The sequence below is a fragment of the Adiantum capillus-veneris genome, chromosome 11 (assembly GCF_014529385.1).
Source record: "Adiantum capillus-veneris isolate H3 chromosome 11, ASM1452938v2, whole genome shotgun sequence".
In the NCBI taxonomy this organism is placed as follows: domain Eukaryota; kingdom Viridiplantae; phylum Streptophyta; class Polypodiopsida; order Polypodiales; family Pteridaceae; genus Adiantum; species Adiantum capillus-veneris.
In genome coordinates, this window is record NC_140941.1 from 158,818,063 (window position 1) to 158,836,457 (window position 18,395).

The 18,395-nt window shown below is 43.0% G+C and overlaps 1 protein-coding gene across 1 annotated transcript in view; it reads right to left on the reverse strand.

The window, feature by feature from the left end:
* LOC147448302 (phosphatidate phosphatase PAH1-like) overlaps positions 1-8,494 on the reverse strand; it is a 53,239-nt gene extending 44,745 nt beyond the window's left edge. Inside the window, exons 1-3 of the mRNA XM_086524154.1 lie at positions 6,258-8,494; positions 6,096-6,169; positions 2,600-2,684 (exon numbers count right to left, since the gene is read on the reverse strand). Coding sequence (XP_086380280.1) covers positions 2,600-2,684; positions 6,096-6,169; positions 6,258-7,925 — 1,827 coding nt within the window. The 5' untranslated portion in view covers positions 7,926-8,494. The remainder of the gene's footprint in view (positions 1-2,599; positions 2,685-6,095; positions 6,170-6,257) is intronic.
* Positions 8,495-18,395: the final 9,901 nt, after the last annotated feature.

Below are 18,395 nucleotides of genomic sequence, written 5' to 3' on the forward strand. Positions count from 1 at the left end.
TGTCATGTGTGAGGGTCTACCTGAGACTTGGAGACTGTCTACTATTGTGCCTATCTTCAAGGCAGGTGATGCACACACATTGGCACGGTTGTATACATCTATCCTTGAGCAACAATTAAGCAAATGGCCAGAGTTCAGGGCATACGGACAGTAGGACAGGCCGGTTTCAAGAGAGGCTTCTCCACTCTTGACCATATTCTGACACTCAGAGCCATCACTGAGGAGGGTCGGGCACATGGGAGACGGATTCATTGTAGCTTTGTGGATTTCCGCAAAGCATTTGACACGGTGCCCAGAGCCAAGACATGGATTCTATTGTTGTTATATGATGATGATTTTGTATTGATCTCTGACTCACCAAAGGGTATGCAACGACATTCGAATGCACTACATAGCTTTGCGGGGGATAGTAGATTGTTTGTGAACCTTGGTAAAACCAAGGTCATGGTGTTTAACACCACACCGCAGTGGATCAGGAGATCAACACCTACATTCACTTATAGCCAGGAGACTGTGGAGTACACAGATACATACACTTATCTTGGGGTAGTCTTCACCACGCCAAAGGTTTTCTTTGAAGAGAGCAGCAAAGACTAAAGTGTAGTACGTCCCCATGTGATTTTCTCCTCTTTGCTCATCAAAAAGTAACCGAATTGGGGGCTACTTTTCTACTGCATTTTTAAAATTTGGTGGGCATGACCCACGACTATACACAACGAGGCCTTACGTTGGTATACCACGAGATCTCCAATGAGAGTGACGAGGAGTTGCTAAGTGACAGCTCACCAATTCTCTGAGGAGATTGCCAGGACTCTTTAGCGAACCTCCAAATCAATCTCTAACTTGGCGAATCTCCAACGTAGTAATTTGCAAACTCGCTGCGAAACTACAAGAAGATATTTTTTCTCAACCAACACACAACCCTGCTTCAATCTTCACCTAGAAGGAAAACAATGCACAAAGATCAAGAGCAAATGATAGAAAATGGGAAACCGGACCGGACGGCCGGGGGGGGGGGGGGGGGGGGGGAGAGATGAAATGAAATGATATATTAACGCCTTCAAGAGGCCAAGATGACCTATGAGACCAAACCATTACAAACTGGTGAATCTGATACCATGTCTGGGTACAAAAAATAAAAATGAAACTAGAAGTACTACTAGCTGGAATTGTGTGGGGTTTCAGTGATCATTGAATCCATCCTCATCTGCACTCTGGATGTCGAGACAGTATGGCTTGAGTCCTCTACCGTAGTCTCCATTGATGTTGTGAAGCTCCTCTCCTCAGTCGAGGGCGTCTCAATCTCCCTAACTCCAATGCTCGGTCAATGAGAATACTGCGAGGGGTGAGTCTGGGCTGAGCTTTGCAGTGGTGGCTACTCCTCTATTTGTCTAGTGTCTGGTGTGAAGAAATAAGTAATCTGTCTTTGGAATTGTCTTTCTCCAGATCTCTTCAGTAGGTCCTCATGATTCTGGAGAAGGTCTAAAACCTTCTCTGAATAGACAATGGAAGCGACCCCGTATCTCGTAAAAAAATGTGCACTGACATATATAATGCATCTCCGTCTCTGGCTCTATGTGGCATAGGCTGCATGTCATGTTGGCTGCTGATATCCCTCTGAATCTACCAATCTCAATCTCGAGCTGGTGCGAAGATGTGTGTGTGTGTGTGTGTGTGTGTGTGTGTGTGTGTGTGTGTGTGTGTGTGTGTGTGTGAGAGAGAGTGAGAGAAAGAGAGAGAGAGATTCTATTAATGACTATGAAAGGCCATGTTGGCCTATGAGACAAAGTGAATACGATGAATGTCCATGTCCCTGTAGTATCATGCATGAACTAAAAAGAAAAAGTGGTGAATGACAGAACTAAACAAAACTGAATGATGGGGCATATACAACTCTGTTGTACTTAGCTAAAACTATGGATTTATAAAGACTCCCAAAATGCATCCTAACCCTAGCATGCTATTGGTGTACAATATGATCTCTCTTGAGGATATGCTACATTGCTAGGGTTAATGATAAAATACATGGGAGAGGAATAGATGATCAATGCAAGTAGAACTGAGAAAGGGGTCCAGCGACACCTTTCCTCTCGCTGTGCTGTGTATCGGTATAAATCTCCGCTGCCCGCCAACGTCGACACCATGAGCCACGCAAGCATAGTCTCCGTCGGGCCGAGCCTCCGATGCTCCTATCAAGGTGAAACCTCGTGTAGGCCTCACTCTCGCTGGCCATGACTCAGGCAGATCAACTCTGCACACTGTCTACTGTGTCTGTCTAACTCTACACTACTAGGGTGCTCCTCCATATTAGCTATAAGACTCTCTCAATGCCTGTGCATCTCTAGGAAGAAGAGGCCAAGGCATCGCTGATCCTCAAAGCTCAGATCGGTCCAAAGCCCTCCTTGAGCGGAGTGATATCTCCCTCTGATCTCATAGTATACTGGACATCAAAATATCAAAGAGAGAGGCCAACAAAGTATCAAACAAGTACCAGATCATTATGCAAGACAAGCTTCAGTAATGAATACCAGTAACTCTTTTGAAAATACCCACAATTTGATAACATACAAACATTGCTTTCCGCAAAAGAAAGACTAACCTTAATTGAAGAAAACAGGCGTGTTACTCCAGATTGACTCCAATCTCTCCCAACAAGAGGCATAAATTGACCCAGAACATCTGACCTAAACATTTTGAGAAGAAACATATGAACAACTACTTAAAACATAGTGTGATCAAGAAGCTGGGCATATGAGAATACTATTGCTATTGTGTTTCACGTAATACTTGAGCTTACATACTTGCCTACTCAAACTAATTCTTGGCACAACTACTGTATATATGTATCTTCTTAAAGCCAAAAAAGAAACTAAAAGAGCGGCTAAACACGTGGAAAAAAGAAGACAAATGACACGCAAATCTTGTTTGTTTTTTAACGTACTTTGTCCAGACATCAAAATGATGAGGGTATTGCACAATTCTTTTTGAGGTTTTTACCCTTCTTAAGGTAGGTTCCCACCCTGCTTTTAGCATCCTCATCTCTAACTAAATCTTCCAATCAGCTTTCTCCTTTGGTCAGAGCGTTCTAGGTGAAAAGTGGTACCCCCCTTGAAGCCCCTTCGTCTGCTTCACCATTAGCTGATGGGCTATGATACACTCATCTTAGGCACTTCCATTCCATCCTCTTCCCCAACTTGTTCTGAATTTTTTTTTTCATTATCATAGTTTTCCCATACGTCAGACTTGGATGGGTATGAAAATACCGAATAAGTATGATCAGACCCCCAAGTATTCCATAGGTCGGAATCCATACAACACACTAATACAGTCCACATATGACACTTAAACAATACAAAAGAGCACAAAACCATAGCATGCAATGAAACACCAGTAGAATCAAGCCAAAATCCTGGCAGAGTATAGGCTACAAATTCCAAAACACAAGTAGAGGGGGGAGGCTAGCTGGGAAAGTCCGAAAAACCAATCATTTGTCAATCGGGTCGGACGCATCCAAGAGTATGGTTCCCCAATCGGACGTGTCCCGAAAACACTATGGCCCTTATCCCCAGCTTCCATGTTGACTTGATCAATGCAACATCCACTATGGTCATCTTCACTTGGTGTTGAACGGTTCAACGGTTCTTGGCTAGACGGCGTGACGCTCATTTTGGTTCTTCAGATTTAAATAGACTCCAACATTTTCCTATGCAACTTCTCAGCATCTGTTGTTTTTTTGTTTGTTTGTTTTTTTTTTTTTTTTTTTTGGGGGGGGGGGGGGGGGGGGTGGGTTTAGAGCTTTACATTCACCTTCCAAATGCTTTCATTCCTACTTACAGCTTTCCTCACGTGCACCCAAGCCCTTAGTTGTGGTTTGGCCACCCTTTCACCCTCCCGGTGGGATTCTAGGCACATGTAGGGTTTGCACCATGCATTTTGCCCATTTTTTGCCAAGGTCCACCCTCTGGTGGGGATTCTAGGCAAATATAGGGTTTGCACCATGCATTTTGCCCATTTTTTTCCGGGGTTCACTCTCTCGCCATCTTGTATCATTTAGCCTTTAGTGATTGAGTTGTCTACTTCACCTCTCTCCCTCTCGTGTTTTGCCATGTTCCCACGTTCATGTCTCTCTTCCATTGTACACTTTGACAGGTGTTAATCCACTTCACAGTGCAACCTCCACTATGGTGATCTTCACTTGGTGTTGAACGGTTCAACATTTCTTGGCTTGGCACTCAATTTGGTTCTCCAAATTTGTCAAGACTCCAATATTTTCCTACGCATCTTCTCAACATTTGTTGTTGAATGGGGGTGTGAGCTTCACATTCACCTTCCAAATGTTTTCACTCTACTTACAGTTTTTCTCACATGCACTCAGGCCCTTGGTTGTGGGTTAGTCACCCTTCCACCCTCTTGGAGGGGATTCTAGAAACATATAGGGTTTGAACCATGCATTTTGCCCATTTTTGGCCAAGATCCACTCTTTGGTCATCTTGTATCACTTGGCCTCTTGCGTTATTGAGTTGTTGGCTTCACCTCTCTCCCTCTCTCGTGTTTTTCCATGTTCTCACATTTGCCCCTCTTCGGCCGCACACTCTTAACAAGTGTTAAGACACTTCCACAAGGTGTTCGACAACACCAGCATGTGGCATAAGGTAGGACAAGGTCGTAGTCCAACTCCCGCGTCAGATGGATCACTAGTTGAAAAATATTGTCTATAGCAAACAATCCTGCCCTCCATGAGAGACTCCCTAACCACCTTCAGCAGCTCTCCGTAGTTTAAGTGGCCTTGCGTGCCATAATGAAGAAAACCCTGCTCCATGAGAAAGAAGGGGAGTGAGCTTGAAGAGAGATCTTTTTTGCTCACCACGTGTAAAAAGAGATCCTATAGAGTTGAATCGGAGATAGTAACCTTACCCCGGCCAAAGAGTATCTATGCTTCTTAGGATCCGGGTTAGCCGTAGATGAATGCCATGTTTGGGACATAAACCGCCTCCATTACTACTCTATTTTGAAAAGAGAGCCTTTTCGCTCACCACATGCAAGAACAAAACCTGTTGAGCTGAATCAGAGATAGTAACCTGAGGTCTGAAGTAGCTTGCCTAGGTAACATATGTTGGGTGTGAGTTCAAACTTGAAGAAAGAGGTTCTAGTTTGTAGTATGTACAATCCATTCATCCTTGTACCTCCTCTAACTTCAAGACGAGAAATCTTATCTCAAAACGACATCATTTACTCGTCAAATACCACCACCATGCCACCACCATGCCGAGTCTGCAAAGTTCACGCATTGACAAGATGTGATACCCAAGACAAGGCACATATAGAACATGGGAGACAAACATTTGCTCTACCATCTGGAATATCAAATGCAATGCACAAAAGAGACTTTTGGTTTTTGAACTATTCGACTAAACATCTGAATCCTTCCCATAATTATGTTCTGGAAATTGGTTGAGGCATTCTCAAAGCAACTCCTTAGATCTAATTGGTAGCATAGTCAGCTGCCACTAACATCAACCTCCTACTTCTCACCTTGGCCTTGAGCTTTGCTGGACTAAATAACTCTCATTTCCAATTCCTAAAAGGCTTCAAGGGTGAGTCATGTCACTAGATGCTAAAACTTGCAATTTGAAATGTGGGCATATGTACAAGTGTGTGTGAGCTAGGAATATGCATTGATGAAAAGTAAATGATATTTTTTGCAATACAAACTATCCAGGCAAGCTTAGTGCAAAGAGCAAGGACACATTGTCTTCAACAAAAATGCTAGTTTCAACCATACAAAGTTCAAACTATATATGTAAGCAAGCGCACAAGATTATATTATCCTCGGCATTCATAACAGAAAGGGAATGCCAATTTATTTTAACCTAACGATCAAGCACACCCACAAGCTATATCTTTAACTTGCAAGGTTTCCTATTTCATTCGCAAACTCCATACAGTAGAATTCAATTGCTGACATTCATAGTGCAGGTTGATGCACAATCACAAATGAGAGAAATCACTTTGCTTGTCATTCACGACCTCCATACGAAATTGATTTCTCGACATTCACAGTGCAGGTTTACAGTATCAAACATGACAAAACCTACTTTGTTATTGTTCCATCAACATCAGAAATCACAATCCTGGTATTCCATTTCCATAGGTAGATATTTGCATCCACCTGCATAAAATTCAAGCTAAAATTAGTTTCGATTCCTGCACTAACAGACAAAAAAAAAAAACGAAAAGTCGCATTATGTCACAAGGACCTGTGTTCTACCAAGAACCCTAGGGAAGGTAAAGGTCACTTTGTTTGGTCCATCTTTTAGTTTCAAAGATTCAATTTGAGCCGAGGTTGGAACATAACTGCGCAGCTTTGGTTTCTGTGTCCACTGATAATAACCATTCTTTCTTAAAATCTCCTCTGTTAGAGGACTTCCAACAGCTATATTAGTGGCTGCAAGCAATGCTTGCTGTTTGGCCGCAGCATCAGATACAGGAGCCTTTTCACCTCTCGATCTTCTAAGTGAAAGGGGCCACATTGTCCACCTAGAGGGAGGCGGGACTACAGAAATTGTTGGAATTTCTGCAGCTTTGCTTACTTCTGTAGGTGGACCCTCATCCACCCTGCACACTACATCCTTCTTTGACATGGCACCATCAGCACTGCCTTCCTCATTATCATTTTGACTTAGCATGCTATCTTCCATGACTGCAATTGCTGCACTACTAATTGTGTCATCCACCAGAGCATCTGATACCCAAACAGATGAGTCAGATGGCCCAGAGCTCCCTGAAGCTGGAGCAGCTGATTCCAAACTCTGGCCATCAATGCGTACACCTAAAATAGAATCTGTTTCAAGTGCGTTACTGAGTTCTCTTTCTTCCTCAGCTGTTACAATCTTATAATCATTCCATACAACCTCATCCATGGCTTTAACATCAGAAGCTTCAAGGTCACTTATTAAGCTTGTATCTTTGTCACCTGATTCAAAACTGGGTGACTCCTGCAAACCAAACCAATCTTCTGTTATTACAGTATTCAACTTACAAAGCATTGCGTCATCCATTCCTGATGCACTTGCACTTTCATATGAAACCTCATCTAGCGGGTGCGGGCGACCCTCATCCTGGCTACTTTGCACACCTGATCCAACATCTGATGACCAAAATTGTTGCTCTTCAACAGGCTCCTGCTCTGAAAATATACTATCAGCCTCTGCTAATATTAGATTTTCACCGCTTACATTTATAACCACAGGTTTTACTTCTGCATCAATATCTGACGGTTTGAATTTGCTTTCCCTTGCGGAAAAAGGGTCCATTCCATTTGTCTCTGTTGAGCTGCTAGAATCTCTACTACAACCTGCATCGTTAATTACATCTCCTGCATTGTTTTCAGCCTGCAGATCAACTGGCTGATTGGATAACCAGCCTGATGACTCATCTGGTTGGTTTCTTGATTCAGCTATCTGTATAGGACCTTGAAAATCCGCGTTATCTTGCCATCTTGTATTCTCATCAGCTATCTTTTCTTCAGTAGAAGAAGGTTTGGACTCCACTTGGGAATCCCCCTTCATTGTTCCACTAACTGAGCTGCCAGACTCGTTGAGCTTCCCTACCTCATCCATACCCGAGGATGATGTGCTCGGTAAGGCCAGTACTGCATCTTCCACTTCCTTCTCAAAATAAGCTTCCCCTTTGCTATTGAGAAGCATGTAAAAATCAGCCTGAATTCCATTGACAGAGATGTCCACTATCTTTTCTCTTCTTGTCAACACGCCTTGAAAATCACCACACTTCACATACCAAGGTGAGCTTTTATAGGTTCCATCTTCTTGCCTCACCACAATAATGTCTACGGCTCCCTGAAAAGGGCCAGCCACAGCATAGACACCCTGAGAAAAGTAGCTGCCCAACATACCAAACGCATACATCTCGACACCACATGAAGCTCACCTGGATACTCTCATCAAGTGGCACTAACACAAAGGATGGTGGGTCTGAATGAATGAATCACCGCCAAAAACTATCAACAAAAATTTGACAGTCTACGATGACACCCAGTGAAATCTACGTCATCAAAGGCACCAAGCCTGCTTCTGAGCCAACGTAAAATGTGCTCGTGTAAAGATGAGCACCTTGCACAGTTTAAGAACCAATGGCTGCTTCCTTCAGTAGGGTTACCCCAAGACGCATCGAACAATGGCACCCCAGAGGACCGGAAATGATAGAAGGGAATTCTTCATGCAACGATGAAGATCGACCGTGAAGAGCAGAATCAAGCGCAAGGGAAGTTCAAAATGGACGAGAATGGCGGTGATGAGCAATATTTACAAACACACGGGTCGGTGCTAACCTGCACGACTAAAAAGGGGTAAAAAATTTTAACTGTAGTCGCGATGGCGATGGCGATGGGGTCGACGACGGAGACCTGCAACACGAGCGAAGGCAAACAATCACCAAATTTTTCTGCAATTCCGTAGCCTAAACATAAAACCCTGCGGCTGCGTCAGCAGCCCGTGCCACATCATCAGAGCTCTCCAAGCTTGAAGCCACGTATACGAGCTCCATGAAAACGTGGATCTTGATTCTTATTCCTCCACGTTAAGCATTTATGACCCGACTCAGAGCATCATGACTCACCAGGAGCAAGCGCCACACCACAAGAAAGAGAGACACAAACAACTAGGTGTGCACACGAAGTGCTATTGTAGTGTGCTCACTACAAGACACTTAGAGAGAGAGACTGGACCAAACTAAGCTTGCCCCTTGCATCGGAGAGCAGCTCCTTATATTAACTTGAGAGGTAGTTACAATCATAACATGTCCGACCACACTAGGTGGCCGGACTCTACTTGCACGACCACACACCACACCTCCCCCCTTAGGGAGAAAAAAGATGGACATCTTTTTTACAATTTGGGCTAAGAATGGACTCGACAGGAAGGGATCAACTCCAACGCCTCATCCGGGGGGAGTGATCATACAACGGCTTCGGGGCTAAGGGACTGAACTTGGGGGCTAGACTCGTCATCATGCCGAAATCAAGGCATGGAACTCATACATCTCGCTCATGCAAACATTAGGTCGCTATCCCAATGAAATGGACAAGACGAGGAAGGCCTCACTAAGGATTTGACAAGAAAATCTCTCGACATAGGCAATGCACTAGGTCGCTATCCCAACACAAATGGCTAAGCGAGGAACAAAAACAATGAGGGCTATGGCTAACGGCATGAACATGATCTTTTTAGTGACGTACATCCCTCCCAAAAGGGGCTTGGTGTGAGGATATCGTTTATTCAACAAAAAACTAGCTTGCAAAATGAGCGAAAGATGAAAGGACTATCACTAAACACATAATGAAAGCTTGAGCTTCACGATTGTAGCACTGCTTCATGATCGGCAAGACTAGAAGGTTGGGCACCTCTGCAACAAAGTTGCAGCAACTCCTTTTCGAGTCTCCTTCTTTGTTCGAATTGGTTTGTTTCTTCACTTCGAGGTTTGTCGCCCTCTAGCACTATTCTCGAGATCCTCCTAATCTGTGGACTTGAGGCTGCATGTGGAAGAGGAATATGCAAAAAACAGTCTTGAAAATCCATTAGCATCATATTCACATCTTTGCACAGGGCCAGGCGCAACTCTCCTTTAGCAGACCTCAAAGGAGGGCGATCCTTCTCTGGCTGCTTTGCAGCTTTGCTTGTCCCTTGTTGCGTACCTTCTTCAGAGGCGGCTTTGCTTTCCAATACCTGGGTTTCTTGTAGCTTTTTCTGAGACGGAGGTGGAGCTTCCATATAAGCATTGGTCGGGGTCCCCTCCACCACATCAGGTTCCTGAGTTAAACTCTCTATCTCAGAGCTCGATTCGGTTTCATACTTTGACTCTACATCAGAATCAAAAGTTTGGACCTTCTGAGGATGAGAGGGGTCGATGGGCTTTTTAGTATCAACCTCCATTGTATCGTCCTCTTCATCTGGTTCAGAAGAGGAATCGTCTTCAGCAGAAGCTTTTGGAGCTGCAGACAGGAGGGGGCCATCACCAAAAAACCTGGAGCCTGAGAGAGGCAGTACATCCATGCGCCCATATTCCTGGCTAACAGCCTACTTGACATGGCCACCAAGAATTTTAACAATGAGCTGCAGGCCATAGCAGATGCCAAGGATTGCAATAATGTGATGCATGGCGGTGTACTCGAAAAAGGAGGGGGGCAGAGAAGGGGAGTTGGGCTCGTGGACAGAGTGCGGGCCTCCGGAGAGAATGACGAGAGAGGGGGCGTACGAAGTGATGGTGTAGAGAGAATGTCCGTCGCCAGGATTGCTTTGACATAGAGCGAAGAAGCAGGAAGAATGAATAAACCAAAGGAGGCAACGCTTTCCCATCATGGCCGTGCTTTTCAAACTAACACCGACAGCGTATGTCAGGGAGCTCGTGCCGAGCACAGCTATGGCGACCTCTGTGCCATAAAGCAGTGAAGAAAGTGGCGCCTTTCATGAGCTGTAGGCAGCGATAGACTCTCTCTCTCTCTCTCCTCTACCCAGTGTCAAGCAGCATTGCCATCGCTGTCGTAGCTATTCCCCAAGAAAATCAATTTTCTAACTAACCCGTGCCCGCCGCCTCCACCAATGTAGTGTGCTCACTACAAGACACTTAGAGAGAGAGACTGGACCAAACTAAGCTTGCCCCTTGCATCGGAGAGCAGCTCCTTATATCAACTTGAGAGGTAGTTACAACCATAACATGTCCGACCACACTAGGTGGCCGGACTCTACTTGCACGACCACACACCACACTATGAGTTGGGAAATAATAATTGATGGAAAATTTTCAATATTTGCAAGGAGAGAACAGGACTAAAGGAGGGGTTGGGGAGGGGGACTAGAGAGAGAGAGAGAATCCTATTCCAACATTCATATATACTACTAAATCTAATAATGCATGCCTAGAGAAGAGCCAGATGCAAAAGAAGGTAGAAAAAATTTGGTATCTAAACAAGTGCATGTGTGTGATTACTATCTTGCATATTAGGAAATAGTACAATGAGTTTGTGGTAAGTGAGTGAGAGAAAGAGTTTGTCAAGAGATCAATGAAGTCTTCAAAGAAAAGAGAAAAGAAGGAAACATATGTTCTTTCAATGACAAGGTACTTAGCCAACGATTGCAAGATGCCTCACATGGACCTAATTCTTCTTCACAGTTGTACGTACTCTTCTTACAAATAGACAACAAAAGCATGAATTAGTCGCACATTCTCAGCACATGGTTAATTACACTATTTAGTATTTGTCACATGTGTGCACGTTTTATGTTACAAGTGAGGATGAGTCAAACATACCGCACATGCAATCCCTAGGACGAGTGTGTTGGGGGATGGGGGAGATGATATTATCCTCCTTTATTAATGTGATCATGGAAAGATTTCGAAAAGATGCAACTTCTTTCCATTTAGCACAAGGGATTCTTAGTGCTACGAGCAAGTTTTGAGCTTCCAATGTTGAAAGCGATAATATCAAACATGCTTAAAAGAAAATTAGACTTACATTTGAACATCAATCTGATTATGATTTGTGGGTTTGCTCATATGTTTCAAACCGCTTGTGTTTCACTACAAAACCATCACGTTGGTTTTCGAAACTGTATATCTCACAATCTCTTTGTGTCAATGAGAATGTCCTCTTTATCAAGAAAAATCGAACGATTAGATCCAAATACTATTTTGATACTATTGAGAAAATGGATGGAGTGAGTATTGTAACTTCACGATCCAGATAAAGAAGAAAAGTTTGGACAGAGTGTAGGGAGCATATTTCTTACAAAAGTCAAATTCTAGCAGGTAAAAGTTACACTATAAGGCTGCACAATTTTGATACAACCAAGGCTCCCTTCAAAAGGCTCATAAGTGTGTTTTTCAACTCTCAATATGAACATATCTAACGTGGAGGCTAAAGTATTGGGATTGTCAAGGGAGGGCCAAAAGTGCCTATGTACCCAAATTTGGACACTAATTAACTTACTTATATGTAGTTTGCTTTGGGTGAATTGGTGATTGCACAAGCAATGGCCAATTTCTAAGAAGGTGACAAAGAAAATCCTTTTGAGAAGTGAACTTGATGCAAATTTGGAAAATATTCTTATTAGGACGTATAGATTCAGTATCGGTCTACTTCCCATCAATTTGTGTGCTTTGTAGATGCTTTGTTTCCCTATTGATAAATCATCATGGCATTTTTCTTGATCTTGCAACTGATCACTCCTCTTGTGGCCAACAACTATATAAAGTATTATTAAGCCATCTTCAACATTGGTTTAGAAATATCGCACAGCCAAGGGTAAAGCTTCCAAGCAAAGGTTGATTTTTTTTATACATGAAAACAATTTCTAAACTATTAAGGCGTGTGGTCAGATAGGCCAATGTGGGAACCCTCTTGTATATGCCAGAATCAGGTTAGTTGTCTATAGCTCCTCAATATAAGGAGGTGTCCTCTCGTGCTAAGGATACACTCAGTTTAATCCAGTGTTCTCATATGTAACTGCACGACAAATTAGTGGAGTTGATGAGCATTTCTTGCAGGAGAATATAGTTATCCTCTTGTGCTAAGGATACACTCAGTTTGATCCAGTCTTCTCATCTATAAATACACGTTAAATTGGTGGAGTTGATGAGCATTTCTGCATAAGGACTTAATTATCCTAGGTTCTTGGACGTACTTTCCAACTATGGTGTTTTCTTGGGCGTACTTTCCAGCTATGGTGTTTTCTTGAGGATTCCGTTATCCTAGGTTCTTAGGCGTACTTTCCAACCATGGTGTTTTCTTAAGATGTCAGATAGAGAGAGAGAGAGAGAGAGAGAGAGAGAGAGAGAGAGAGAGAGAGTTTGTAATGGAATAAGACTATGACATGGATGGTAGCGGAATTTAAATAACCATAGTGAACATTTTGTTTAAGAGGGTTCTTAAGGAGCATAAAAAGAGTCCTTGATTAAAAGTAGCAAATGAACATTACACCTAATTAGCTTGGCATGAACAATACTTGTAAAACAGAGAGAGAAAGAATTAGAGAAATTGACAATAGTTAAGGACCGGATTTACTGGGAGCCCGGTCCCCCCTCAAAAAGGCTTTTGTATTTAGATTGTCCCATGTAGAGAGACTTGGTAGAATACAATATTTGTGTTCCTTGAGGCCTCGTTGGTGCAATGAACACGGAAAGCTTCATGCACCAAGACTATGCCCTTAACTATCTTACCAAAGCATTAATTTGTCCCCGGCTTTAGTCCCAAGAACTCAAACACCTTCGAAGGTGGAGAGAGCTAGCAGGGAATGAGGGTAGGGAAGAGCAAGAAGAAGTAACATACGAGAAAGACATAGACTCCTCACTTGATATTACTCTTGTTGTTTAGCATAGCATAATAACATAGTAATGGAGATGAAGGAGATGGCAAGCATGCACTTTGGAGCATGGCTCTTGGTTGGATTTTCGTTCCATAGCCAAGAGTTGTTGGTGTAGGCTCTCAGCTTCTCAAGCTTGAAGAAGGAGATGGTGTTCTTGCACAACACACTATGAGAATGAGTGTGTGAGAGAGAGAATGAGAGAGGGTATATGGGCAAGCACACCCCCCTCTTGCTTGGGTCGACCCCCTCTTCTAGCTCTTCCTTGATGGTGATTGGACCTCCTCAAGCCTGGCCAATCACATGCTTTGTGCATACCAAGCAACAAGGGTAGCATTACGATATGTCCTTCATACCCCTTTGAGAGAGAGGGATTGAATAATGCTTAAACAATTAATTAAATAAACTAAATTCTCATTGGACCCCTTTAGAGGTCAACCAATAGGCTTTAGGCACTACATGAGGGAAGCATGTGTAGGTGCTTGACATGTGTCCTTGTTGCCTCTTAGGTCTTGGGGTTGCCTTGAGTGAGTGTGTGTGTTCTCTCTCATGCCGCTAGCTTTAGGCCTCATCCCCCTTCTTGTAGGGATCATGTTGACTTTGGAACACCTCATCCCTTGAGCACCTTAGTCATGCAGCTCCTCAAGCACCTTAATCATCAAGCATGACAAGCACTTCAAGCACCTTAGTTAGCAAGCACGACAAGCACCTCAAGCTTGGGTCGGGTTCCCACCTCAAGCTCCTAGCTTGCCTAAGGTCCTAGGTCTAAGGACTTTTAACACTAACCTTTGGACGTCTTTAATGAAGCTAACCCTAAATTCTTTCAAGCTCCATTAGCTAGCATTGCTCTTTGACATACCATCTCTCATTTGGACCATTGACTTTGGTCCCGTGCTGAGATAAATCCATAAGCACATGTTTGTATTCTAACTCTTGTTCCCGTTTATTCTCCCACATCAAATGATCAATTTAATGTGAGAAAATCATTTAGGCTAGTTAGATATTAGATTTTATGACATTACCTCTCTCTTGAAATCACAGTCGTCCTCAACTATGAGGTAGAGGGATAAAGCCTTAATCATTAGTCTATGTTTCTTAGCGGGTAGAGGATCCCTTTTTACCCTACGACATCATTTTAGAATGGATGACTAATCCATTTGGTCCTTGGGATACTTAGTTGCCGCAAGCATGTCTTCTCTTGAGTCCATTTCATTCTCCCAAAGTAGAGTGACAATTTCTACTTGGTGTTTGAGAGACGTTGTCATCACAAACATGATTCTAAGCATGCATACTACTTAAATTTGTGCACAATAAAAACTCCCATGGTGAATTACGGATTGGTAATGGCTGGAGAAATCCAGGTTGCTTCCCTCTATCATACTTGGTCTTTTGGCATACCACACATTTTGAAACATACTCCTGTATGTCCGCTTTCATGGTGGGCCAATAAAAATACATACTCCTCGAAGAGTAGGTTGAATCCCTCTATGCCCCGCATAGGGAGAAGCATGGGATTCATACATCACTTTCTCACGAAGGGAGCGAGTAACACATAGCCTATTGCCATGGAGAAGATAACCATCCTGCAAGGTGAATGGTTCCTCTTTCTTCCCTAAGGCAAAGGTTGACATTATGTCTTTAAAATTAAGGTCAGTAGCGTACTCATTTATCATGGAAGATAGATCATTATGAGTTTCTATAGACACCGCATTTGCCCTCGATCGTCGTGATAGTGCATCGGTCACTTAATTATGCTTAACAGCAATATGGGCAATATGAAAATTGAATTGCGAAAGAAAATTTGCCCACCTCATTTGTTTGTCGCAGAGTTTGGTTTGCGTCATGAAGTACTTGAGACTTTGGTGGTCCATTCGTAAGATGAATGGAGTCCCCAATAGATAGTGCTTCTAAGTGTCAAGGGCATGTAGGATAGCTAGTAGCTCATTAGCATCTATATACATTATATTTTCCATGTAGGTGAAGTAGAATCTCCTTTCAAGGACTTCATGTTGGTAGCCATGCGGTGGAACCATGGTGCCCCTAGGATGACATCTTCATGTTGGAGAGGAGATATGAAAACGTCTTCTTTGTCGACGTAGCTTTGGACATGAAGCCTCGACTTCCCAATCAAGGGAGTAACGAAGGCTTGCTGCCCCTTGAAAGCCCCATCGGCAGTTACATTATCTCCCATCTTGAAAGCTTGTATGCCCAGCTTTGTGGCCAACTCCGTTGATATGAAGTTGTGAGTAGAGTCGGGATCAAATAGGATGAAGGCATCATGCTCCCTCACCTTCCCCCAAGCATATGAAAGGGATGATCCTTTGCAACGAGAATCCTCTTTTGGAGCTTCGATCATGGAAGCTCTAGGAGTTTCATTATAGGCATTTCTTTTGGGGCAAGAATGATAGCCAAGTCCTTGCTCCCCACACTTGAAGCATTTGTGATCTTTGCAAAAGGCCTCTAGCTCTTCAAGAGAGAGTTTGTTTTTACCTTTGTAAACTGCTTTCTCCTTGGTCTTGTTATTGTTGTTGGAATTGCCTTAGGAAGAACTTTGAGCATTGTTCTTCCCCTTTGCATCCTTTCGATCTTTATTTTCCATGGGCTTGGCATTTCTTTTAGCCCCTTGTTGGAAATTGATACGAGATGCAACCATAGTGTGGTGGATGACTTTGGTGTGATAGAACTAGGCCGTTGTGAGTAGACATACTAGATCATTTCTTCATGTCATCCCGCACAAAATTGTTGCTTTTGCTTGGCAAAGTCTATCTTCTAAAAGACTGTAGCTTTGAGATGTAAATCCCAAAACTTGTCTACATGTTTGTGGATAGACTTGTGGGAGAGTAGCTTCAAGCTTCTCCATTCAATAAGCACTTTGTCCTTGGCATTGCTTGCAAGGAATTGCTTCATTATGGAAACTCGTAGAGTTTTCCATGTCCTTGGGGCTTCACCATTTCCGCGGAGACTAGCCCACCATTGACGAGCAGATTTTTGAAAGTGCATAGCTATATGGCATAGCTTGGAGGACTCTGTGAATCCTTCATCTCCAAAGGCCACAGCGAATTGCTAAATGAAGGCCAATACTTTGTCAGTAGCACCAAAGGTGCCATCATAGGTGAGAAAAGAGATACTCTTTCCTTCCTCTTTGAACTTCTTAGCCTTTTGAGACCTTTTCCAAGTAGGGTAGGATTTGCGATGTCCTCTCCTCTTGTATTCTCTAAGAGAATAACCGCTGCTTTCGTCAGAAGAGGAGGAAAGTGAAGAAGAAATAGAAAATGGTCACCTCTTTCTTGCCTTTTTCTTCCTTTGTTCCCACTGTTTCCTTTCGGAGCGACGTAGAGAAGGACTGTATGATGATCTTTTCCTCTTGGGAGGAGTTGGGGATCGTTGACACCGCCGTCTTTGTGGAGCCGTATCTTCAAAGGAATTCACTTCTTTCTTTTTCATTGGATTCGTCCTCTTCTCTTCTCGGAGAGAGTCTTGTTTTGAAAGTCTCAACAAGAGGCTTCCTAAGATCTCTCTCTTCTTGGAGAGGTAGGGAAATCCCATAAACACGAAGTCGTTGGGTAACTTTGGCTTGCAAGGCAAGGTTGCCCATAGATTGTTGCAACCTAGTAACAAGATAATCCACAAACATTGGGGCATCATCAGTAGCACCTTCATGTTCAAAATCAAAGTTGTCAATATTCATTCTACTCTCTTGATTATTGTTAGCCATGCTAATTAAACTTATGTATATGCTACTTTGTGCTTTGGTACCCTCAAAAACCTTAGTTACTACTCTTTTTACCTTTGAAAATTAGCTCGTAAGAAACCTCACCCGTGGTTTAGAGAATGTTGATTGCAAAGAGTAGCAGAGAGGGTCTAACATTGCTCGGTTGATTATGGTTCCTGTTGAGCTTGCTAGTAGCACAATAATGGTTAAGCCAAAGGCAAGCCCCAAGAGACTCCGTTATTAAGTCTATAGTTCCCAATGGTGTACCTCGAACTAAATTCTTTTCAACCAAGATAATAGATCCCTGTCCCACTTACCCTCTCTCACTTACTCTCTTGCAATGAACAGGTCCAACCTTTTTATGAACAACTTAAGGGCCTCTCTTCTTAAACAAGAAAAGAGAAACCAATGGCTCTGATACCAATGTAATGGAATATGACTACGACATGGATAGTAGCCAAATTTAAATAACCACAATGAACATCTCCTTTAAGAGGGTTCTTTAAGGAGCATAAGAAGAGTACTTAATTAAAAGCAGCAAAATGAACATTACATCGAATTACCTTGGCATGAACAATACTTGTAAAAGAGATAGAGAAAGGATTAGAGAAATTGACAACATTTGAGGACCGGATTTACTTGAAGCCGGTCTTCCCTCAAAAAGGCTTTTGTATTATACATTCTCTCATGTAGAGAGACTTGGTAGAATACAAGATTTGTGTTTCTTGAGACCTCGTTGGTGCAATGAATATGGAAAGATTCATGCACCAAGACTATGCCCTTAACTATCTTACCAAAGCATTAACTTTTCCCCGACCTCAGTCCCAAGACCTCAAACACCTTCGAAGGTGGCAGGGAATGAGGGTAGGGAAGAGGAAGAAGAAGTGACATATGAGAAAGACATGACTCCTCACTTGATATTACTCTTGCTGCTTAGCATAGCATAGTAATGGAGATGAAGGAGATGGCAAGCACGACAATGCAGATCAGGCTAAGACTTGATATTACTCTTGCTGCTTAGCATAGCATTCCATAGCCAATAGTTGTTGGTGTAGGCTCTCAGCTTCTCAAGCTTGGAGAAGGAGATGGTGTTCTTGCACAACACACTATGAGAATGAGTGTGTGAGAGAGAGAATGAGAGAGGGTATGTGGGCAAGCACACCCCTTCCTTGCTTGGGCCGACCCCCTCTTCTAGCTCTTCCTTGATGGTGATTTGATATCCTCAAGCCTTGGCCAATAACATGCTTTGCGCATATCAAGCAACAAGGGTAGCATTGGGACAAGTGTCCTTCATACCCTTTGAGAGATAG